The sequence below is a fragment of the Lathyrus oleraceus genome, chromosome 5, assembly GCF_024323335.1.
Source record: "Lathyrus oleraceus cultivar Zhongwan6 chromosome 5, CAAS_Psat_ZW6_1.0, whole genome shotgun sequence".
In the NCBI taxonomy this organism is placed as follows: Eukaryota; Viridiplantae; Streptophyta; class Magnoliopsida; order Fabales; family Fabaceae; genus Lathyrus; species Lathyrus oleraceus.
Genome location: NC_066583.1, coordinates 353,751,551 through 353,776,800, shown reverse-complemented (window position 1 = coordinate 353,776,800; position 25,250 = coordinate 353,751,551). Strand labels below are relative to the sequence as shown.

The window sequence follows — 25,250 nt, the reverse complement described above, 5'->3', positions numbered from 1 at the left end:
AAACCTCAAATCTATAATGTCCTCAGCCTGAGTGTTTTCGGTAGAGGAAGTCCTAGGGTTTTTAGCATGTCCTATGGGTTTGCATTTATGGTAAGAAGGAAAAAATTCTCTAAGTTTGCTGGTATCAGCGTCTAACTCAGCTAAATCCAGATAATGCATGAGTTTTATCAAAGACAAAAACAGGAATGAGTACCTGAGAAGCGTAAATCTTGCGTTGTTCCTCTGTCTGAGGTTCTGGTATGTACTGACGATTGCCAACTCTGAGTGGAGTAGATAGCGTAGAAAATGGTGGAAGTTCATAGATCTTTTTCGGATCTTTAGACCTGTTGGCGGTGGTTTTGAAAGAGACCCATGTTCCCTTAAGAGCTTTGTTTGAAGTGTCTATTGTTAGGGTTTAAAGACAAAATTTGGGTTTCAGTTAGAAGATATTTGACGAGATGAGAGTTTGAATGCTTGAAGATTCAGAGAATGTGAGAAATTTTTGAAATGGGTAAGTAATTGGGTTTTATAGGCCTGTGCGGGAGACGTTTCAAATCAACATTAATGGTGGACAAGTTAATGGGACACGTGTATCCCTTGGGCAGTGTAGTGAAAATGGCAATTAATGTTGTAGTCCATGATTTCCTAGAAGCTAGGAAACATGATGAGCAAAAAAGATTTTGTTGTGGGCTGAAAGGACGTGGGTGGGAAAAGCAATGATGACGCTGACGTCACCAGACAAGTGGAGGAACTGCAAAGTTTTTGCCAACATTGAGACACCTGGCACAGTATCAGTCATTGAGGCGTCGAAGTAACGTCTCAAAAAATATCTTCCTCTCTCGTGTGTCAAAATGACATTTGGGGGGGGGGGCAATTTGTTAGCTCATATTTTTGACGCCCACCCCAAATTACAAAAATTGGAAAATATGCACAGCTGGTTTCGACCAAGAAGTAATTCGACCAGCTGGAGGTGAATCGGCTTAGTTGGTTGGATAAATATCAAGCTCATAGCTGAAATTTCGGAAAGGTTCTTTAAGAAGCGGTTAAAATTGGTTTTAGATCAAAGATTCGAAATTTAAATAACGGAGGGAAGTTCACCTTCGTCAGAAACCGCAAGAGCACACGTGGAGCAGGATAAGCGAACGTGCGCATGCAGGGCGCCACGTGTATCGACGTGATTGAAGGACCATCAAAGCGGTTATTTTGATCCAGTATAAATATAGGGTCTTAGTGTTACAAAAGTGTGTGTCAAATTGTGTACAAAATCTGCAAATTTACTAAGTATTCGTGTGAAGAAGAATTGTAAAACGTAAAATGTATGTTATCTACACCATTGTTTAGTTATTTCAAAGCAATATAAATTTGTCTTTATTTTCTTTCCAGAAACATTCTTCCTTGCTTCTTCCTTTTAAACACTTTATTTTTACTTTTTCATTTGCAAATTTAAGATCCTTTCGTTCCTTTCCTTACCTTCAACTTTTATCTTACAGTCTTAAGATTCCAGTACTTGCAAACTTTACTTTACTATTTTTAATCCTTTATAATTCATGTCGTTTACTTCATTTGTTTCTTTACTAGTTCTAAACGTTGATTTAAGACCTTTCTTTTTGTTTAAGTCACTCTTTTGTCCTTAGTTTTCTTTAAAACTCTGATCTGACGTTTAGTTTTGATCATTTATTACTACCACGTTTACAAAACACTTAGCACATGTTATAGAATCAATCTGATCGATCCTGCGAGCAACCAAATTTTGAAATTTGGAAGATCAGCGGTTGTTTACCAATTTTCAGGGTAAACAACTATGTGGATATTTCATCGCTCACTTGTATTAGACCTTTCACAATCCTCTTTTGTATTGGTTATGCTAGATGGTATGGATCATTCGTTTGATTCTCTTGAGCCTTTTGTTTTGTTGTTCTAGGGTCTTCAGTAGCTTATGAGAGATAACAATTAATCATTTCATTAATATGTTTATTTTATCATTGATGGCGTGATCCAACATGATAGATGTGTATGGTGTGTAATCGTTTATCAGTATGCATGAAGGTAGTGGTTGGGACTCTCCGGCTTGTTTAGAGATCGACGGTGATGGAAAGCCTCCATGTTATACATGAGATGATTTCAATTTTGTAATCTCCAGTGGTGGAGATAGGAGAACTAAGGTTCCATGTTATGATGAGTATGTGTTGATCCCGTCCTCTAGCCTGTGATGAATTCTGACGATTTCAGTAGCTAAAGATCGATGTGGTCTGATTGTTGGCATGATTTTTTCTTTTGTTCGACATTCCTAATTATGAGTGGTGTGGTGGAAATTATGTAGATCTTTTTCCATAAATGATTCCACTTGATCATGAGAATATCCATAAGGTTCGCAAGCGGAAAAGGGAACCTATTTTAGATGATAAACTCTTGCACATGATTAATGTCTTGATATTTTGGTCTAACAGAGGTACCTAGAAATAGGAATGTTCAAAACCAAACAATCTCAACAAAAAACAACAAACCAAACCAAACCAAACCGAAAACCTCAAAAATTTGCATTTGGTTCGAATGTGTTTGAACAAAATTTTAACAAAACCGCGTGTTTCAACATTGTTTGCGGTTTGTATTTTGCAAATCAAACAAAACTGAATTAAACTGCATTATGTTACAACTAAAATTCCACTTAATTCACATCAAACCCAAACTTAAACCTATTATGACTTGGCCTTACGATTACAAACGATTTTCTCTTCCTTATACTTAGGATTTCAATTTCATCCTTCTCAAACCTCTCCTAGCAGTATCGTGTCTTCTTCACCATATACATCTTGCATCTTCTTCTCTAATCTCTACTCTCTTATATTCTTTATTTTTCATGTTCTCATTTTTAGGCTAATGTTCTCTTCTAATTTTGTTTTTATCACACATCTTTTTCTCTAATCTCTCATATTTTTTGTTCTTTCTTTTTCATCTTCATTAATCTTTCATCTCCTCTATTTTTTTATTATAATAATTTTTATATTATTTTATATTTATTATTGCATTTTTGTCTAATCTGGTTTTCATATATTAAATGGAAAGTTGTTGTACAAAAATGATGAGTTTAATTGTTATTTGGTAATGTATGAATGACTAAATACAAAGTTATGTTGTCATTTATATGTGTATGTATGACTCAATAAAAAATTTCTAAATAACCAAATCAACCAAACTATATTGATTTGGTTTGGTTTGGTTCGATTTTATTTCTAAAAGTCAACCGAATTAAACTAAACCGCACATTTTTTTCTCTTGTGATTTGAATAACTTTTTGCGTCAAAATCGCCCAAACCGCACCACGAACATCCTATCTAGAAACACTTCGACGCCCAAGTCTATGACAATAAAAAGTGAGAGGAATTTACTATTAGAATGGTGTGTACTTTGATGTGACGTCTTTGTTAGGCTTTTATAGTAGGATTCTAAAGTTAAGGAAACCTATAATCTTTTGTTTTGGACAATAATAAGAAAAGACAAATGTCAGAAGATGTTTCTCTAGAATAACTTGACGGTCATGCTCCCTTTGGATACTCTAATCAAATGTCCTTTAAGGCAATGTTCATTTTAAGTTCTGCAATGCTAGAACTTTCTTGTGGATAATTGCTCTAAAAGAGTGACATCTGACGTTAATGTGGTGGCGTCAATAATATATAGTTATTGGATCAATTGATTCACGAGTCCCTCAGTGATATTGCTCTTGGGGGATTTAATATTTTGATTTGAAGCATTATTCATTAGGCCTTAATTCCAAGCCCGAACAAGATTTATTATCAAAAGATATAACTTAGATATAATCCTAATCAAACTACGCTTACTTTTACTTTAAGTGTTATTTACCACAGGGTTATATAACACCCAACTTGGATATAATCCTAATCAAACTACGCTTACTTTTACTTTAAGGATTATTTACCCAAGGATTATATAACATCCTCGTAAATCAATCACCAATAACCATAGTCATGAGTCATTACAATTCATTTCATTGTTAATTATAAGACTAGGGTTTCAAGTCTTACAATTACAATTCATTTCATTGTTAATTATAAGACTAGGGTTTCAAGTCTTACCCTCGAAGAGGTCAAGACATCGAGTAATTAGTGTTACTAGCATAAAAACAATACTTTTTTGCAAATTTGAGCTAGATGGATCGATTCATTGAGATCCTTTAATCAATTCATGAAGTCAGATAGGGATCCTTATTCGCTTGAATCGATTCAACAAATCATGTAAGTCAATTTCAACCTGCAACATTTCATATTTGAGACAATTTTCAGCAGCTTAAATCTCTTGCAACTCAACCTAAACTTTTCGAAGTTCACTATGTGTGATACAATTCAACAGCCTAAACTTTTCGCAATTCACTATGTGTGATACAAATCATCTAGTTCCAACCATATACATAATATAACCATTCACTGCAACAATTAGGTTCGGTATCCAAAGCTCATTTTAATTCATTGAAACCATTAATTTCAACATTTTAACCCTTCAAACAGAAATTCTATAATTACTCCTAAATAGAAGCATGCAAGGCTTCATAACTTAACATCCCATTCTATCTAAGATTCAAGTTTAATAAAGAATCCAAATCTTGAGTACTTCAGGTGAACTATTCCTGCAAGGTTGAGATGAAAAGCTCCCTTTAATTCTTCAATAGTGATTCAGATGTCTATAAAAACCGCAAAACAATCACTAAGATAAACAACAGTTCTTTATAATAAGCTGATACACTCTCCAAATCATATGAATCCTAACATCAAGAGAAGTTTCTTGCTAACAGAAAAAAGAAGAGTAAATTAACAGTTCTTGAAAATGTGAAGATAGGAAAATCAAATATTCTTGAATCAACTATAGTTTACAAGAATTAATCACAAACTAAATTCCATTAGATTCACATTTCAATCAATGTAACATTGAATACAATTTCATCTCATTGAGAATTACATGTCACAAACCAACCTAAACATCATCGCATGCACTATGAGGTACAGTCACGATTTGAAATTACATAGTAACACAAACTAAAATAAACACCAGAGTACATCGTCTTCAACCTCCGAATCCATAGAGGGTTCTTCCCTGTCTCTTAAGAGCATAAACAACATCCATGGCTGTAACAGTCTTCCTCCTTGCGTGCTCAGTGTATGTAACAGCATCCCGGATCACGTTCTCCAAGAAGATCTTGAGAACTCCTCTGGTTTCTTCATAGATCAAACCACTGATTCTCTTCACACCTCCTCTTCTCGCCAATCGACGAATAGCTGGTTTCGTGATACCTTGGATGTTATCTCGGAGAACCTTCCTATGCCTCTTTGCACCTCCCTTTCCAAGTCCCTTACCTCCCTTTCCACGACCAGACATTTTCGCGAGAAAATTTGAGAATAGAAAATAAAATTGGGAATTAGAGTTTTGAAATCGAGTGGGAAACACAGATGGGGATCGGAGTATTTATCTATTGTAACGAGCGGGAGAAGAAGCGAAGGAAACAGAGTTTCGTGTTTTGATCTCTGTCGTCAGATTTAATGTAATCAACGGTCTAAGTTTGCGATCCGTGCATATTGCCACAGATTGGGTATTTTTTAGATTAGATGAGAAATGCTTTTGACACCACCGTTCTAAGTTTCTTTGTACAGTATATAATTAAATTATTGCTTGTAAGTTATTGAAAAATTGACTAAATATAGTATGGATGTTTTTTTGCTGGATGCATATGAGTAATGTTTTAAAAAGGACAATAATTTGTTTTTGTGACTTATTAGTTATATTGTTTTACCAGATTAGTTACAAATATTTATTGTATAATATATTTTTTTTAGAGTCTTCTAGAATGTATCATGAGTATATTTAAGCCTAATCATATTAATTTTTCTCCATTTAAAATAAATAAACCAAGTTAATCAAAGCTCTCGATATCACTTTGTTTGAAAAAAAAAATCGGAATATTTTTTTAATAAAATATTTTCTCAAACCTATGCAATTTAAATAGACAGCTAGCAAAATCAATTCCAGAGCATAATAACAATAATAACAGAAAAATAAAATAGCAAGAACACCAAATTTTTAACTTGAAAAACTTTCATCTAAGTGAGAGAGTAAAAATCATGGGATGTTGTCCAATAAAACCTTTCATTGTATCAATAATGGGTATACAAAAGTCTTCTTAGTAACACTAGGGAATAACAATCTTCACCGATAATAAAGGTGGAAACACACTCTAAACAACTCATTCACAACATATGGGTATACCAAAACAATTATAAGGGGATCTAAAACTACTTAACAAAAATTTAAATAAAACTAACTAAGTGATACGAACAACATATTGAACTTTTAGTTAAAACTAATAACGTTTGCTACACTCATCTATCATTTATGTCTTTATCTCTTCTCACAATTCTCTGAAACCCTTGTTAAGTTGTTTATTTGTTGTATTGCTTTAGGATTAAATAACTCTTTTAAATACATTATCAATTGGGTTTGACCCAAATAAAACAATTCACATAAAAACTCTTTCTTTTTTTTTATTTTTCCTTTTTTTAGTAAATAAATGGTGGGATCCGCTTTAAGAGTGAATACATCCTACATTTTGTTCCTCTAAGGGTATGGACTTTTGTGACGACTAAATATTGTCATCACTATAGCACTTTTATTTCAAGTCAACTTGCCCAAAATTTCCTGGTCTTATGTTGTTAATCATGCCATACACATCATAAATATACTACCTACACCTTTCTTGAATAACAAGTCGCCTTTTCAAATTTTACATAACCACCTACCTGATACCAAGCTTCTTAAATTTTTTGACTCTTTATGTTTTTCTACAACATTACAAGCCAATAGGAAGAATCTTGATTCTAGATCTAAGAAGTGCATGTATCTTGGCTTACAAATAGGTGTTAAGGGTCATATCTTATTTGAGTTACAATTCAAAGAAATTTTTCTCTCTGGAGATGTTATTTCTTTTGAATCGATATTCCTTTGCATACATTATGCACATACATCATATACTTTTTCTTCTTCTCCTATTTCATCATCTTCACATGACTTGTTGGATTTTCCTATTATTCATGACTTTCCTAATCCTGATCCACCAATTATGCAAACTTACACCCCTAACTCTATCACTAATCATAATACACCCACCATATCTAATATTTCCATCTATACACCTTCCCATCAATCAGTTTATACACCTATTACTCCTTAACTTATCAATGCACCTGATGTATCCTTTCAACCTAGGAGATCTTCTCGCATCAGTCATCCTCTTATGTTTCTACAAGACTATCATTGTAACTTGATTAAGAATGCATGCCTTTTCCTTAATTCAGGTGAATTTCCAACTTATTTTGCAAGTAAGTACTCTTTATCCTCTTTCATATCCTATAATAACTTATCCACTCCTTATGCCCAATACATTCCCAACATGACTTCCATGACTAAACCAAAATTTTATGAGGAAGTTGTCAAGGATATGAACTAGAGTAAAGCAATTCAAAGTGAATTGCAGACCCTCATAAGGACAAACACATGGAACTTTGTTTCCTTGCCAAAGCACAAAAAGGTCATTAGTTGCGGATGGGCTTTCAAACTCAAACTTCATGACATTGGATTTATTGAGAGAGATAAGACACGTTTGGTAGCTAAGGGTTTTACTCAAACTTAAGTCCTCGACTTTCTTGACACCTTCAGTCCAGTTGTCAAAATGACAACCATCAGAAGCTTCATGGCCATAGCAATTGTTCATAATTGGCCCTTGTTTCAGTTTGATGTAATCACAACTTTTCTTCATGGTGATCTCCATAAAGAAGTATATATGTAGGTGCCACCTGGTCTTATTATCTCTCAATCTGACATGGTGTGAAAACTTTCAAGGTCCTTATATGGCCTCAAACAAGCTAGCAGGTAGTGAAACACCAAGCTTACTGAAGTTTCAACACAACCAGGTTATGTTCAGTCAAAATATGATTATTCCATATACATTAAGTCCAGTGGTGATCATTTCACAGTAATACTTGTATATGTAGATGATTTGGTTTTAAGGGGGGCTGATATGGATGAAATCACTCACATTAAGACCTTCTTGAATGACAAATATAGCATCAAAGATTTTGGTGAACTCAAATATTTTATTGGTTTTGAATTAAACAGGTCCAAAGAAGGAATTTCTATGTGCCAAAGAAAATATGTTATTGACCTTTTATGAGTGGATTCAAACCTTGCAACACTCATATGGAACCTCACTTGCAATCATATAAATAATTTGGGACAATTATATTTGATCCAACTGCGTATAGGAGATTAATTGGCGGGCTTCTGTACTTAACTTATTCGAGACCAGAAATCTCTTATGTTGTAACTAAACTAAGTCAGGTTCTCAGCTCACCAAAAGATGCACACATGGTAGCAGGGCTTCATGTACTCAGATACCTCAAAGGCAGGCAATGGCCTTCTTTTTAGTTCATCGGCTAATCTCAAACTCAAAGGGTTTTATGACTCATATTGGGGAGCATGCCCTGACACGAGGAGATCAACTACATCCATATCCTTATTCTTGAAAAATCATTGATTATCTGGAAAAGAAAGAATCAATCAATGGTGTATAGATCTTCATCAAAAGTAGAATATCGAGCTTTGGCCAAAGCAACATGTGAGGGACAATGAAGTATATATTTGCTAAAAGATTTTCACATAGAGCATAAATCTCTAATCGTGATCTATTTTGATAATAATTCACCTCTGCATATAGCATTAAATCCTATTTTTCATGAGAGAACCAAGCATATAGAGATTGATTGTCATGTGGTTAGAGATAAGGTTAAAGTTGGGACAATCAATTTGTTGTCAGTCACATCAAAGGAACAAGTAGATGGCATTATAACAAAATCCTTGCACATAGGTCCCTTTCTCAATCTATAGAACAAGTTTGGAATGATTGGCATCTATTCCAGCTTCAGGGGGGATGTTGAATGTAAAGAAATAGTGAAGAACATTGAGATAACTTGTTAGTCAAGTTAACTCAACTATGGTTGAAATTATCATTAGTAGCTAACTATTTTAGCTAAACTACTTAAATTTAGGTTGTTAGAAGTTTGTTGTTCAGCTCTAACCAATTGTAACTGGTATAAGTAGTAACTTATACTCATCACTTTGTAGATATATGTAATTTTTTCATTCGATCAATATATTGTGATTGTTCTTTCTTCTTCAATGGAGTTTTTTATTCTCCTTTCACACTATGTGGTATCGCTAAATAGATAGCTTTATTAACTCATAAATGATTTTTTTTTAATTTGCAAATCATATACTTTTTGTCTATTGGCACAAAGTTTCTCACTGATACATCATGTAGTTCCAAAATATATAATGAGCAAAGAGTGTCATGACTAAACATACAGAGATTTTCAAGAAAACCAAATTGACTTTTTTATAGTTAATTCTTTATATCACATGGTGACATAGTTCTTGAGGGTGTTGTGTTTGATCTTCATAAATCAATTTATCAATTTGCTTGAGAGAAAACTTATTATAGTAAGGATTAAAACTTATTATAGTAATAGTAATAGTAATTGATGCTTGATCTGGCTATATATAAAATATAGTTTGTCGGGTACTTGACTGCAAGTGCACAATCCAGTCGCTTTAGTTTTAAAAGATATCGATCCCACAGGGACCTGTGGTCAAACTAGTGTTACTAACGTCACTATGTTTAGCTAAGGGAATGATTAGTAGAAGTTTGGGGGCAAAATAGTAAATCTAAGGGAAATGTAGTTTTAAGAAAGAATTTATGGAAGGAATCAGTATGTAGCGCATTAATTGTCAGGGATTCGATAAGTCACTGGTGAATAGTTTAAATGCCAAATATCTCTCAGTAGAAAATATTTATTTAAAAAGTTTTATCTCACACTCTCGTGGTTGTTGATTCGGCCTATAGCTTTAAGTCAGAATGTACGCTCTCGCTGTCCCATTTGAAGTTAAAATTACTTTTTGAAAATAAATAAGTTCTAATTGCTTTTATAGTGCTCTCGCTGTTTTTAAACTAAATGTCTAATTTTTACTATCCAGCTAGAGCCTCACGCTCTCGCGATGGTTGGTTCTCACCTTAGTTAATTTCCCACTCTCGTGGCAAAACCGTATTAAATAGCTTATCACGCTTTTGTGATAAAGTTAATTAAATTTAAATTAAAAACTTCAGCCTAAAAGATTGTTTGAGAAAAAAGGGTTTTCACCGATTATTATTAAATCCCATCTAATTAAATTTCTATATACCGATACCGGTAATTTAGTCGGACATGTTAAATAAGGCAAACACAACGCATAAACAGATCAACATTGCAGCAAACACGATTATAATAATAATTGGGCAATAATGATAATAATTTAATAAAAACCTGGAAATCGAAGTAACAGAGTATAACGATTCTCGAAGTACTTGAGCAGTCCTCCACAAGTCGGTAGGCTTCTGCTTCTTCAATACAAATTGCTTACGAAAATTAAATAAAGTGTAGTAGTTTCCCAGTGTAGGAAACTACTACTATGGCTGACTGAAAAAACGGAAAGGAAAGGCGAAAAGGAAATTCTAAAAAGAATGGCAAATGAACTAAAGCAACGGAAATAAGGTTGCTGAAAAGAAAATACTAAAAAGCTAGAAAGCTGTAAAAATTAATTGCAGAGCGTAAGTGTAAATGTAGGCGTCATTCAATTTTTCCCATTTTGGTCATTTATATAGTGCTCCTTTAGGTCGTGGTGGTTAAGATTTTGAAGGAAGACTTGGTTTGAATGAGGAATCTGTGGGAGTCAGGTTGTTGGAGAGAATTTAGGCACGTTTGGGTGCCTATGATTGACTGTTTCAAAGTGCATATTGTGGCCGCGTGACGCTCGTCATGGGCATGTGACGGTCGTCACAGTCTGGGTCGTGACGAGCGTCATGAATCTGTGACGGTAGTCACACCAACAAATTCTCATATCCTGTTTTCTGCTTTTTCCTGTGCTTTCTCACCTATTTCTTCTTTTTTTTCTTCCTTTTCTTCATTTTGCTCATTAATGCTTGGAGATTTAAATACCTGCAAAAACAACTCAAATACTTGTGGAATAATCGAGATATTAATTAGAATGGTATGATATTTGAGTATATTTCAAGGCAAATATCTGATGTGTTTTCGCGTTATCAAACTCCCCTAAACTTGAATCTTTGCTTGTCCTCAAGCAAATACAATTTGAAAATAAAGTTAAACGCGAATACATTACCCATTCGTACGTGGTTGTCAGGCGGATTGTTAAGATGACCGATGATCGAGTAAAACACCAAAGATATTGTGACGACACGAGCTTTCAGCTTTAGCGTAGATCTCTCTTTTGCACAAGCCAGTTCGAGTCATGCTATTATAACTCAACCTAGTGTCTCTGTTTCTATTTCACCCGATTTCATTCTAGCGCAATCACATTAAACCCTTTGCCTCCGCACGCACTTAGTGAAGTAGTCGGTTAGTGACTTTGATCCTTTTCTTAGCACGGGGGTCTGGTACACTAGTGTGGTACCCCTTTACATATCCCCTTTTTGAAGGTTCTGGGGGATCGAACCATAATTCTCCCTACCGAGTCCAGTACCAGGTACCTCTGGACCAACCAACTGGGATTTCTGTTCCTTCTTTTTGTATATCTTTGCAACCTTTTGTATGGTTCATTTATCAATTTCTTGATAACAACAGTATGAAGGAATTTCTTAATTTGTAGGAATTAAACACTTATATTCATCGGCTCTCCACGTGGTTTGCGCTTGAGACGGTGTTGACTGCTAGTATAAACTACTAGGGGTTAATCTATAATAGAGACTTAAGGTGTCGGTATAATGGTTATTCAAACTGATCTCGTAGAAGTGAGGGATCTAGGGTGTCGGGACGATATCAATCTTGTTAGATCTTTCTCAGTTTTCCTAACAAAACCTCTGCAAGACAACCTATAAACTCGTAGGGTATGCATTTAATCGTAAGGAAAAAATGTTGTTATGCCAAAATATGTAAAAAAATGATTGATAAGGACAAGCAAAAAAAATTGTATTGGCTGAAAATACTAACAATAAAAACAAGTAGAGGAGTGATAAGGATTTCCTCCCACGTTTAATCAATGCATTGTCCTCAATGCGACAGTATACAGAATAAAAAGAAAGAAACAAACAAAAATCACTACTCGTCGTTACGTTGTTGGCTTCTGCGTGCTCTGGCTCTTGCTCTTGCTCGCTCACCCCTTCCTCGCTGGGTAGGATCCAATCCCACGTGCTAAGTGTACTCCTGGATGGCATCTACGCGATAAGTCAGGGTACTTATCTGGTCTGAAATTTCTGTCATCCCCTGATCATGCCAGTTAGCATAATCGTGTTGATCCCGATGTATTTGCTGGATCGATTGCATCATTTCCATTTGGCGTTCTTCCATTCTTTGGTTGTGTCTCAACATCTCGGCGTAGATGTTTTCCATGGAGGCGGGTCTTTGTTCGCTTCTCTGCTGTCCTCGGGAGGAAGTCTCTATACCGTGCTCTTGAGGTGGTTGAGGCATGCCTCGATCAAGCTCCTCCTCGACTTCATCTGCACCATTACCAGGGTTTCCATCATTTGGCTCGGGGGCATCCAGATCAAAACTCCAATTTGCCATTTCTCTCGGGTCTGTGTTGTTCCTGTTGGGCATGATGATGCTTCTAACTACTTTGTTTCTGACAACAGGATGATACTTCCCGTCGTCTCTTGCTTTGATCAAGTGTGAAGCTCGGCAGTAGTCGATGTCGAGGAATTCTGCCTCCAGGGCTGGTAAATTGGCTAGCCTATCTCCTAAGTTCAAGCCTAATGCTATGGAGGTGATGATTCCCCCACAACAAAACGCATGGTTGCCTCTCATGCAAGCAACTTGGATGTTGGCTAGTAGGAAAGGAGTAACATTGAACGCAATTTGGGCAAACACACAGTGAAGAAGGAAAAGTTCCTTGGAGTTTACCTTATGGTTGCCGACTCTTCCAAAAACTGTGTACCCCAGAACTCAGTGGAAATATCTAATGGCTGGGTTGTGAATGTATGTTGCGTTAAGCGTGTCCCATCTCGTGGCGTTCATGTTGGTGAGGTTGTGTCAAACTGGAAATGCTATCTCTGACCATCCTTCTGGGATGCAGCAGTGGATTCCTTGTCCATGTCGGATGCCAAGCATTCTTGCTATCTGGGTTTGATTTAGGGAATACTCTGTGCCGAACATTCTAAATTTGGCGACTCCGGTGAGGTATTGAGTAGCGCCAGGGGGTGTGACATAAGAGTAGGAACTCAGAAATTTCAGGGTCAGCGCTTCGTAGGTAGGTTGTGGCGTGCTACAGAGTTGCGTCAAGCTGGAGTTTGCTAGCATCCACTCCACGCCCTCCAAAAGTCCTAGCTCCGTCAGGCATTCATGATCAACATACCTTGTAGCTTGAACGGAGCGTTGGTAGGACTCGAGGTAGTTGTCTCTTTGGCGTTTGTCGGCTTCTCCATTTCGGAATACGACGGTTGAAAGGTCGGGAGTAGCTCTTTCTTGACGGGCCATTGATGAGGTATGGAACTTTTGGTAATGGAGGGTGAGAGGGAATGTTTGTGAGTTACACGCTTGAAGAAAATGTAAAGAATTTGAATAATGGAAGCAGAATGGTAAGAGTGTGGTGGTTGATGAGGAAGAAGGGACGAAGAGCTGGTGCATTTATAGGCGAGCTTTCTGGAATTCGTGACGGTCGTCACAGGGGTGTGACGGTCGTCACGCGCAACGGATGCGTAACGGTCGTCTACAACGGTCAAATGCTCGTAACGGTCATTTGCATGTCGTTTGACGATTGTGGCAGATCCGTGACGGTCGTCACATCTATGAGACGGGCGTCACCCTATATGTGACGGTCGTCACACTCTAATTTTCAATTTTTTTCTCAATTTCATCACAGGTTTCAGCAGTTTTAATTTAAATAGCATATGATAACAGTATGATAACTAAGCAATTTAATTTAAAAGCATAAATGCAAAAATAAATAAATGAATAAGCATAAATAAATGAATAGTAATTTAATTAATAAATTGAAATTAAGTGTAACATAGGAAAAAAATAGTGACGATAACATAGCAAAGAAAAGTAATAAAGTAATTAAACAAAAGTAATAAAATAAATGCGCTCCCTCCCCACACAAAACAAAGCAGTGTCCTCATTGCTTATTGCGAGTAGGAGAAATCAGTGGTCAGTAGTATTAGCCACGGTTTTGTCCCAATGCAGCTACAACTTCGTTCAGGTAATGAAATTGCTCAACGGCTATATCCATCAGGCCTAAGACATCAAAGCGTATGAGCTTTATCTCTTCTTTCACAATTGTGATGTCAGCTTGAAATCCATTTAGACGGGTGATGAGCATGACATGATTATCAGTGTATGATGGAGGAACTGGTTCATCAATGTTATGATAGTTGAGAGGTGTTTCAGGGTCATATTCTTCCATATGGATAGGTTCATTGATACACTCATATTTAGGCAGAGTCTCGGGAGGTGAAGGTGGATCAATAGGGTGTTCCTCTAAGTCATAAAGCCAGTTATTGCGGTTGTGAACACTCGTTTTCTCATGGTTAGGCAAGGTAAATAGTCGGACCACTTCGTTATTGATTAAATAATCAAAAGTATTTGTCCCAATGTTTCCTATGATTCTGCGGTTAAAGCAAAATTCAATATCCATGGGTCGGATGTTTCCAAATGGTACAAGCTCATAAAGTGGGCATACAAATCCTATGGTGTCTGCTATCATGGTTACTAGGCCATCTATTATTATTGAGGTATGGTTGTTCTTAGCAAGGTGAACAAATATTTCCATCATGAATGTCATGATATTGACCTGTCGACCTTGATCGACACATAGCAAGATGAAGAGTTCATCGCGGGACACTAGGGTGTTATTCTCTTCCTTACCAAATAAGGTGTGGGCTAGTATTTTATGAAAGTATCGGATAACAGGGTTGTGGATCTTTTGTGAGTGCATCTCATTCGGGTTTGGGTTGGATTCTATAGTTATGCTACCCCAAAAGTCATCTAGGTCGATGTCATTCATTAGGTCCTCCTGGCGGGTAGTAAAAACGAAAGGGCCACTAGAGAATCCTAGGAGGTCAGCAAGGTCTCGACGGCTATAGGTGAAATCCATGCTAAACAACTTAAAGGATATCAACCCTTTGTTAAGTCCGTAACCATGTTCGGGGTTGTATACAAGGGAGCTAAGGAATTCTAAGGTTAGTTCACGGTACGTGACAAACCGTCTCTTAATGGTTGCGTTCTCCCACCCAAGCTGGTTAAACATAAATAGGATGCTATCTCAAATGCCTAATTTATCCATGGTAGGTCCATCATAATATATGGTCAATGCCATATCCTTCCGAGCTAGATAATCATACCGCCTTCTTTGAACTCTGCCTCTGAAAACTGTCTCTATTTGTTGCATGATGAAAGTAATTAACTAACTAGTTAGTAATTGTCCTGTTTATCAGTATCCAATATGTCTAAGTTAGTGACTAGAAGCAACAAGAATGACTGCAAAGAATCAAGAATATGGGATCAAACAAAATAAAGAAGAAAATCAAAGAAGGAAAATAGTTTGTAACAAAGATAAAAAAAAAGGTGGGTTGTCTCCCACTAAGCACTTTGTTTAATGTCGTAAGTTCGACAGTAGCATCGCGGTGTACTAGGTTTGGGGTTGAGCGGGCAGCTCTATGAGTCTAAGACTGTTCGAATAGTCTCTATTTTCAATATTATGATAGTGCTTTAATCGCTGCCCGTTTACTATAAAAGGGTCACTATTCCTATCTTTTATTTCTATCGCACCACTATTTAGGACTTTGGTGATCTCGAAAGGGCCGGACCACCTAGATTTGAGTTTTCCTGGAAAAAGTTTAAGTCTTGAATTGAATAGTAGCATTATGTCGCCGATATTAAACTCCTTCCTAGAAATGCGTTTGTCATGCCATCTTTTGGTTCGCTCTTTGTAGATCCTGATATTCTCATAGGCGTCCAGTCTCAGCTCTTCCAATTCGTGAATGTCCAGAATTCGTTTTTCGCCTGCGGAAGTATAGTTTATATTTAGGGTCTTAATTGCCCAATATCCTTTGTGTTCTAATTCCACAGGGAAGTGACATGATTTACCATATACTAGTTTGAAGGGTGTGGTTCCTATCGGGGTTTTGTAAGCCGTCCTATAGGCCCACAAAGCTTCATTTAGTTTGGATGACCAGTCTTCTCTGGATATTCCTACGGTCTTTTCTAGAATTTATTTTATTTCTTGGTTCGAGACCTCGACTTGCCCGCTAGTTTGTGGATGATACGGTGTTGCTACGTGGTGTCGGACTCCATACTTCAGAAGAATTTTTCCAAATATATTTGATATGAAGTGGGACCCACCGTCACTAACTACTAGTTCTGGCACACCGAATCTGGGAAAGATAATGTTCTTGAATAACTTGATCACTACTCGTGTGTCATTTGTTGGAGAAGCTACAACCTCAATCCATTTTGAAACATAGTCGACAGCAACGAGTATGTATTTATTACCACAAGAAGCTGGGAATGGTCCCATGAAGTCAATCCCCCATACATCAAAGACTTCTACTTCTAAGATTCCTGTTTGCGGCATTTCATCGCGTCTTGAGATGTTGCCAGTGTGTTGGCACCGGTTGCATTTTATAACCGCGTTATGGACATCTTTCCATAGAGTGGGCCAAAAGAGGCCTGATTGCAAGATCTTAGTGCAGGTCTTTGAGGTACTTGCATGCCCTCCATAGGGGGCGGAGTGGCAATGAGAGACTATATCATCTATTTCGTCCTCCGGAACACATCAACGAAAAATATCGTCGGTACCTCTTTTGAAGAGTAGAGGTTCATCCCAGTAGTAATGTTTTAGGTCATGGAAGAATTTCTTCTTTTGTTGGTAAGATAGGTCCGATGGAAGTACTCCTACAGCTAGGTAGTTGACAAAATCAGCATACCATGGCAGAGTTGCATTCGCATGTATTTCTTCCATGGATTTGTCGATTTTTGTATCGTTTAATGTTAGTTCAGACATACCGCTTTCCATTTGGGCTATGAGTCGTTCGTAAGGGAAATCGTCATTAATTGGAATTTGTTCAGGCTTATTCCCTTTGATTCGTGATAAGTGGTCTGCTACTACGTTTTCAGTACCCTTCTTATCTTTTATCTCTAAGTCAAATTCTTGTAAGAGCAGGATCCATCTTAAAAGTCTTGGTTTGACATCCTTCTTACTTAACAGATATCTAATAGCGGCGTGGTCGGTATAGATGATAATTTTCTATAGTCGATGCACATTCTACTTCCGGTCACGACTCTTTGTGTTATGGATTCTCCCTTCTCGTTCTTAACAACTGTAACACCCCATTTTTTGGGTACTACATGGACGGGGCTAACCCATTGACTATCAGAGATCGGGTATATGATTCCAGCATCTAGAAGTTTCTTTACTTCATCCTTGACTACGGTACTTAGGATTGGGTTGATCCTTATTTGGTGTTCCCTAGAGGTTTTACAATCTTCCTTTAGCATAATTCGATGCATACATATAGAAGGACTTATTCCTTTTAGATCGGCGATGTTATATCCTAACGCTATTGGATATTTTCTTAGAACATCTAGTAACTTCTCAGTTTCCATCTGTCCCAAGTTAGCGTTGACTATTACTGGTCTTTTCAGTTCAGTGTCAAGGAATTCGTATATTAGGTACTTTGGTAGTGCTTTTAATTCCAAGTCGGGTTTCTTTGGGCATGGCATGTGGTCGGGTGTAACTGCTAAGCATTCGCTTAGACTTTCGTTTTGGTATGGTTCATGCCAATTATCGTCTTCAAAGATTGGAGGGATTTGGATTTTCATTATATCAGAATATGTGGTTTCTTGCATCTCCATCGCTCTCACACACTCGTCTATGACATCAAGCAGATAGCAATTGTCGTCTATAGCTGGTGCTTGTAAGAATTGGGTCAAGATGAATTCAACCTTTTCCCCTCCAACTTCGAATGTCAGCTTACCTCTCTTTACGTCTATTATGGCTCCGGCAGTAGCCAAGAATGACCTTCCTAGTATGATAGGTGTATTGGCATCTTCTTTGATGTCCATGATTATGAAGTCTGTAGGAATATAGAATTGTCCTACATGTACGGGGACATTCTCTAGTATACCGACAGGATATTTGATTGAGCGGTCAGCTAATTGAACAAACATCTTGGTCGGTCTTAATTCTCCCATACTGAGCCTTTTGCAGATGGTTAAGGGCATTACACTAATGTTGGCTCCTAGATCGCATAGAGCTTTGTCTATGAAGAATTTTCCAATGACACAGGGTATGGAGAAACTACTTGGGTCTTTTAGTTTGGGAGGCATGTTATTCTGGATTATGGCGCTACACTCGGTAGTAAGTGTAACTGTTTCGTCATCCTCAATCTTTTTTTATTGGATAGGATTTCCTTAAGAAATTTGGCATAGGAGGGCATTTGTGTGATGGCTTCTGTAAAGGGTATCGTAATGTTTAATTGCTTCAGAAGTTCAACAAATTTCCTAAATTGACTCGCAGTTTTAGAACTTTTGAGTCTTTGAGGATACGGAATGGGTGGTTTATAAGGAGGTGGAGGCACATAAGGTTTTTCTTTCTCTTCGGCCTCTTGGGTATTATCTTCTATTTCCTTTGGTTCATTCACCTGCTCAGTTGAGGTTTTATTTGGTTTTTGGTACATGATAGGGTTTTGGAGTCTTGGATCTACGGGTCCATCTACTTCTTTTCCACTCCTCAATATAACGGCATTTGCATGTCCTTTTGGATTAGGTTGCGGCTGTCCAGAAAATGTTTCAGCTGGAGCGACTGTAGATGCTTGGTGTTGAGCCACTTGTGAAATCTGTGCGTTCAAGCATTTTATTGTGGGTGGCTAAGGCGTCTACTTTGTTCGCTAGTTGTTTAAGTTGCTCGCTAGTATGTATGTTTTGGTTCAAGAAGCCTTTGTTTGTCTGAGCTTGGGTAGCTATGAAGCTTTCCATCATTAATTCGAGATTTGACTTCTTAGGCATGTTAGGAGCATTATTAGCTGGCTTTTGATATCCAGGCGGAACAACTGGTGCTTGGCCAGGTGCATACAGGGCATTGTTATTCTTTTACGAGAAATTAGGATGGTTTTTCCAACCTGGGTTATAGGTATTCGAATAGGGATTTCCTTGTGTGTAATTCACTTGATCGGTTGGGACTCCTGCTAATATTTGACATTCTTGTGCAGTGTGTCCAGGGTTTCCACATAACTCACAGTTTGGAGTTACAGCAGCCACGGTGGCTGCGGGTGGTATGGTCAAGTTATCTAACTTTTGAACAAGGGCATCTACCTTTGCATGAACATGGTTAAGGCTACTAATTTCGTACATTCCACCCTTTGTCTGGGACTTTTCCACTAGAGTTCTTTCACCTCCCCATTGGCAATGGTTCTGGCCCATGTTTTCAATGAGTTGATAGGCTTTGTTGTATGGCTTGTCCATAAGTGCACCGCCCGCGACAGCGTCTACTATAAGTCTTGTGTTATACAGAAGCCAATTGTAAAATGTGTGAATGATCACCCAGTCTTCGAGACCGTGATGTGGACATATCCTCATCATGTCCTTGTATCTCTCCCACGCTTCGTAGAGAGATTCTACATCCTTTTGTCAAAATCCATTGATTTGAGCTCTCAGCATAGCAGTTTTGCTCGGCGGAAAATATTGGGATAAGAAAACGTTCTTCAGTTCTTCCCATGTTGTAACGGAGTTGGAGGGCAAGGATTACAACCAAGCCCAAGCTCTGTCTCTTAGTGAGAAAGGAAAAAGGCGCAATCTTATCGCATCTTGAGATACACCATTCGTCTTTACAGTATTTGCGTACTGCACAAACTTGGTCAGGTGTTCATTAGGATCATCCGTAGGATTTCCAGTAAATTGATGTTGTTGGACGGCTGATAATAGTGAGGGTTTCAGCTCGAAATCATTTCGATTGATAGCGGGGGCAGCAATGTTGTTGTGAGGTTCTTGTTGGGATGGGGTAGCGTAGAATTTAAGAGGACGATTCTCTGGTCCTTCTTCAGCCATGTTTGGTTTTTCTTCTGGTTTAGGAGGAGAGAAGATATCGGGAATATCGTACTTTTGTTGATATTCGTGTATTCGGCGTCTCACGTATAAGAAACGCTCTAATTCTGGGACTGGTGGTGCTAAGTTATCTCCTTGTGAGCGAGTACTTGGCATACAATCAGGGAAATAAGGGAGAGAATATTAGTTTTTGTTTTTACCTTAGTCTATATCGTGCAACGAAAGAATCGCACTATTCGACTAAAACAAGTCCCCGGCAACGGCGCCAAAAACTTGATGCTTGATCTGGCTATATATAAAATATAGTCTGTCGAGTACTTGACTGCAAGTGCATAGTCCAGTCGCTTTAGTTTTAAAAGATATCGATCCCACAGGGACCTGTGGTCAAACTAGTGTTACTAACGTCACTATGTTTAGCTAAGGGAATGATTAGTAGAAGTTTGGGGGCAAAATAGTAAATCTAAGGGAAATGTAGTTTTAAGAAAGAATTTATGGAAGGAATTAGTATGCGGCGCATAAATTGTCAGGGATTCAATAAGTCACCGGTGAATAGTTTAAATGTCAAATATCTCTCAGTAGAAAATATTTATTTAAAAAGCTTTATCTCACATTCTCGTGGTTATTGATTCGGCCTATAGCTTTAAGTCAGAATGTACGCTCTCGCTGTCCCATTTGAAGTTAAAATTACTTTTTGAAAATAAATAAGTTCTAATTGCTTTTAAAGTGCTCTCGCTGTTTTTAAACTCAATGCCTAATTTTTACTATCCAGCTCGAGCCTCACGCTCTCGCGATTGTTGGTTCTCACCTTAGTTAATTTCCCACTCTCGTGGCAAAATCGTATTAAATAGCTTATCACCCTTTTGTGATAAAGTTAATTAAATTTAAATTAAAAACTTCAGTCTAAAAGATTGTTTGAGAAAAAAGGGTTTTCACCGATTATTATTAAATCTCATTCTAATTAAATTGCTACATACCGATACCGGTAATTTAGCCGGACATGTTAAATAAGGCAAACACAACGCATAAACAGATCAACATTGCAGCAAACACGATTATAATAATAATTGGGCAATAATGATAATAATTTAATAAAAACCTGGAAATTGAAGTAACAGAGTATAGCGATTCTCGGAGTACTTGAGCAGTCCTCCACAAGTCGGTAGGCTTCTGCTTCTTCAATACAAATTGCTTACTAAAATTAAATAAAGTGTAGTAGTTTTCCAGTGTAGGAAACTACTACTATGGCTGACTGAAAAAACGGAAAGGAAAGGCGAAAAGGAAATTCTAAAAAGAATGGCAAATGAACTAAAGCAACGGAAACAAGGTTGCTGAAAAGAAAATACTAAAAAGCTAGAAAGCTGTAAAAATTAATTGCAGAGCGTAAGTGTAAATGTAGGCGTCATTCAATTTTTCCCATTTTGGTCCTTTATATAGTGCTCCTTTAGGTCTTGGTGGTTGAGATTTTTAAGGAAGACTTGGTTTGAATGAGGAATCCATGGGAGTCAGGTTGTTGGAGAGAATTTAGGCACATTTGGGTGCCTGTGATTGACTGTTTCAAAGCGCATATTGTGGCCGCGTGACGCTCGCCATGGGCCTGTGACGGTCGTCACAGTCTGGGTCATGACGAGCGTCATGAATCTGTGACGGTAGTCACACCAACAAATTCTCATATCCTGTTTTCTGCTTTTTCCTGTGCTTTCTCACCTGTTTCTTCTTCTTTTTATTCCTTTTCTTCATTTTGCTCATTAATGCTTGGGGATTTAAATACCTGCAAAAACAACTCAAATACTTGCGGAATAATCGAGATATTAATTAGAATGGTATGATATTTGAGTATAGATCAAGGCAAATATCTGATATTTGAGTATATATATCATTCATTGTACGGTTTATACATAAAGAATAATTGAATTCAATTATAGGAAACCTAATTGGTTATCCTTTTTCAACAACAAAAAAATATCCTTTTTCATCTTTTACATATTTTCATATGGTATCGTAGAGCCTGTGAGATTCATGGCACGTGGTAACAATACTTCAGCATCCAATGATCAGGGTGCTCCAACTATTGATCCATCAAGTCCCTATTATGTTCATCCAAGCGATGGTCCAACCTCAGTTTCAATTACTCCCCTTCTTACCGGTTCCCATTACCATAGTTAGGTTTGGTCTATGCGTAGGGCTTTGGGTGAAAAAATGAAATATGATTTCATTGATGGTTCTATTATGGTTCCTACAGATCAATTCGATCCAACATTTTGTGCTTGGAGGCGTTGCAATATGCTCGTGCACTCATGGATCATGAATTTTATCGTTGAATCAATTGGTCAATCCATTGTATTTATGGAAAATGCGGTTTATGTTTGGAATGATTTGAAAGAACACTTCTCTCAAGGTGATTTAGTTCATGTATCAAAATTGCAACAAGAAATTTATGCTCTCAAGCCAGAGCATCGAATGGTAACAAAAAAATTCTCTGATCTTAAGATTTTGCGGGAAGAACTAGAAATGTATATGTCAATACCTACATGTACTTGTTGTATCCTTTGTTCTTGGGAAGTTATGCGTACCACTAGATATAATCATAATTTACTCTATGCAATTCGTTTTTTGACCGGTCTTAATGAAGAATTCAGTGTTGTTAAGTCACAAATTTTGCTATTAGATCATTTACCTAGCTTGAATAAAATTTTCTCAATGGTTATTCAGCATGAACGTCAAATTGTTCATCATGTTTCAGTTAGTGATGACTCTAAAATCCTTGTTAATGCTGCTGAAAATAGGAGATCAAGTTTTAGAAATAATAAGACTGGTTTTAAATCTGGACAGAGAGTTTGTACTTTTTGTGACAAATTAGGTCATACTGTTGATACTTGTTATCGCAAGCATGGAGTTCCACCTCATTTACAAAAGAAAAGTTCAAATTATGCAGCTCATAATGCTGCTGTAGAAAGTTTTGCATCGCCAGACCTCACACATGAGTAGTATAATACTCTTATGTCTCTACTCCATGCTTCTAGTATTGGTAAACAAACCACTGCACATGCTTCTAATCATGTGAGCTCATTCCAATCAACTGATCATCCATCAGTCGATGACAAAGGTAATATTTCTATTTTTTCTTCTTGTGTTAATAACACAACTCTTGGTTCTTGGATCATCGATTCAGGAGCTAGCGATCATTTTTGAGGTCCATCCATTGGTTTCATTCTCTTCATGATATTAGTCTTATTTCTATTAGATTACCTAATGGTAATTTTTTCGTAGCTAAACAAATTGGCATAATTTATTTTTCTCAAAGTTTCTTCTTAACAAATGTCCTTTATGTTCCTAATTTTTCTTTGAATCTAATTTCAGTTGCCAAAATTTGTTATACTTTACCTTGCCGTGTTAGTTTCACTAATTCACAATGCCTTGTTCAAGATCCTTAGTCATTGAAGACGATTGGTTCTGCTGAACTCAGTGAAGGATTGTATCACTTGGTTCTGCATATAAGATTCGGAACGTATCTGCTGCCCACTGCAACTCTGCTGTCATCATACCAGAAAATGTATTATGGCATTTTAGACTAGGCCACCTCTCTAACTCTAGAATGACTTTGCTACATTTTGATTTTCCCTTTATTATTATAGATCAAGAAGGAGTTTGTGATGTATGTCATTTGGCAAAACAAAAGAAATAGCATATCAAAGGAGTTTTAATAGAGCCATGAAACCTTTTGATCTAATTCACTTTGATATATGGGTTCCTCTTGCTGTTAAATTTGTTCATGTTTTTTCTTATTTTCTTACTGTTGTTGATGACTTAAATAGATATACTTGGGTTAATCTTATGAGATCTAAGGCTGAAGTTAGTCAACATGTCATGAAGTGTGTCCAGCTAATTGAAACACAACATAACGCCCTTGTTAAAACCATAAGAACTAATAATGACCCAGAATTTTTGATGCCTTCTTTCTATTCTTCCAAAGGAATTATTCATAAAAAAAGTTGTGTAGAATCTCCACAACAAAATGGAAGAGTAGAAAAAAAACATCAACATATATTAAATGTAGCCACGTCTCTGTTGTTTCATTCAAATTTACCGAAACAATTTTGGTGTTATGGTGTGTCACATGTTGTTTTTATCATAAACCGTGTCTCTAGTCCTCTTCTTGAAAATAAATCACCATACTTTTTGATGAATGATAAGCTGCCTGATTTGAAATTTTTAAAAGTTTTTTGATCTTTAGTTTATGCATCTACTTTATATTCACATAGAATAAAATTGGATCTCAAAGGTAGAAAATGTGTGTTTCTAGGCTTTAAAAGTGGCATCAAAGGATCTATACTTCTTGATCTAAACAATAAGGAAATCTTTGTTTCTAGAAATACCACACACCATGAACACATTTTGCCATATAATCCTATTTCAAAACCTTCCAATTGGAAATATCATTCTCATGGCAGAACACTTGATGATGATGTTCCAATTATCCACCCCCTAATGACATTATATCACATAACACAATACCATCAGATTACGCTCCACTATCAGCTACCCCAGAACATCAACCTATTAGGCAAAGGCATCCACCATATTATCTTGTAGGTTATGCGTGCAATGTTTCCAATGGTTCAACAAATTCAAAGTCTTCAGGTACTCCATACCTTATAACCTCTTATCATTCTTTTTCACATTTATCACCTTCACATCAAGTTTTTTCTTCCTCTATCACACACTGCATAGAGCCAAAATCTTTTAAAGAAGCAAGTCAGTATGATTGTTGGCAAATAGGTATGAAATCTGAATTATATGCATTAGATAAAAATGGCACTTGGATTCTAGTAGATTTTCCACCTCATGTGAAGCCTATTGGTAGTAAGTGGGTATACAAAGTTAAACATAGAGCAGATGGCTCTATTGAAAGGTATAAAGCACGATTGGTTGCGAAAGGGTATAATCAGATTGAAGGCATTTATTTTTTTGATACCTTTTCACCGGTTGCAAAACTCACTACAATTAGAATATTACTTGCTCTTGCTTCAACTAGTTCTTGGCATTTACATCAATTAGATGTAAATAATGCGGTTTTTGCATGGAGAATTACAAGAAGAAGTTTATATGACTATTCCAGACGGTGTTTCA

The 25,250-nt window shown here is 36.9% G+C and overlaps 2 protein-coding genes and 1 non-coding gene across 3 annotated transcripts; 2 read left to right on the top strand and 1 right to left on the bottom strand.

Moving 5' to 3' along the window:
* Positions 1-4,867: 4,867 nt before the first annotated feature.
* LOC127084632 (histone H4) lies at positions 4,868-5,439 on the bottom strand. Its single transcript, XM_051025120.1, has one exon. The coding sequence runs from the start codon at positions 5,362-5,364 to the stop codon at positions 5,053-5,055; it is 312 nt and encodes a 103-aa protein (XP_050881077.1). The 5' UTR covers positions 5,365-5,439; the 3' UTR covers positions 4,868-5,052.
* Positions 5,440-19,632: 14,193 nt separating this feature from the next.
* Positions 19,633-19,739, top strand: LOC127090068 (small nucleolar RNA R71). Its single transcript, XR_007791602.1, has one exon. It is a non-coding gene; the product is annotated as a small nucleolar RNA R71 (small nucleolar RNA).
* A 2,580-nt stretch (positions 19,740-22,319) lies between these two features.
* On the top strand, positions 22,320-23,108 carry LOC127080648 (uncharacterized). The gene has a single exon (XM_051020957.1). The coding sequence runs from the start codon at positions 22,320-22,322 to the stop codon at positions 23,106-23,108; it is 789 nt and encodes a 262-aa protein (XP_050876914.1).
* The last annotated feature ends 2,142 nt before the right edge of the window (positions 23,109-25,250 follow it).

Excerpts from the sequence above, each read along its gene's own strand:
- LOC127084632 (XM_051025120.1), bottom strand. The coding sequence starts at position 5,364 with ATGTCTGGTCGTGGAAAGGGAGGTAAGGGACTTGGAAAGGGAGGTGCA.
- LOC127080648 (XM_051020957.1), top strand. The coding sequence starts at position 22,320 with ATGAAATATGATTTCATTGATGGTTCTATTATGGTTCCTACAGATCAA.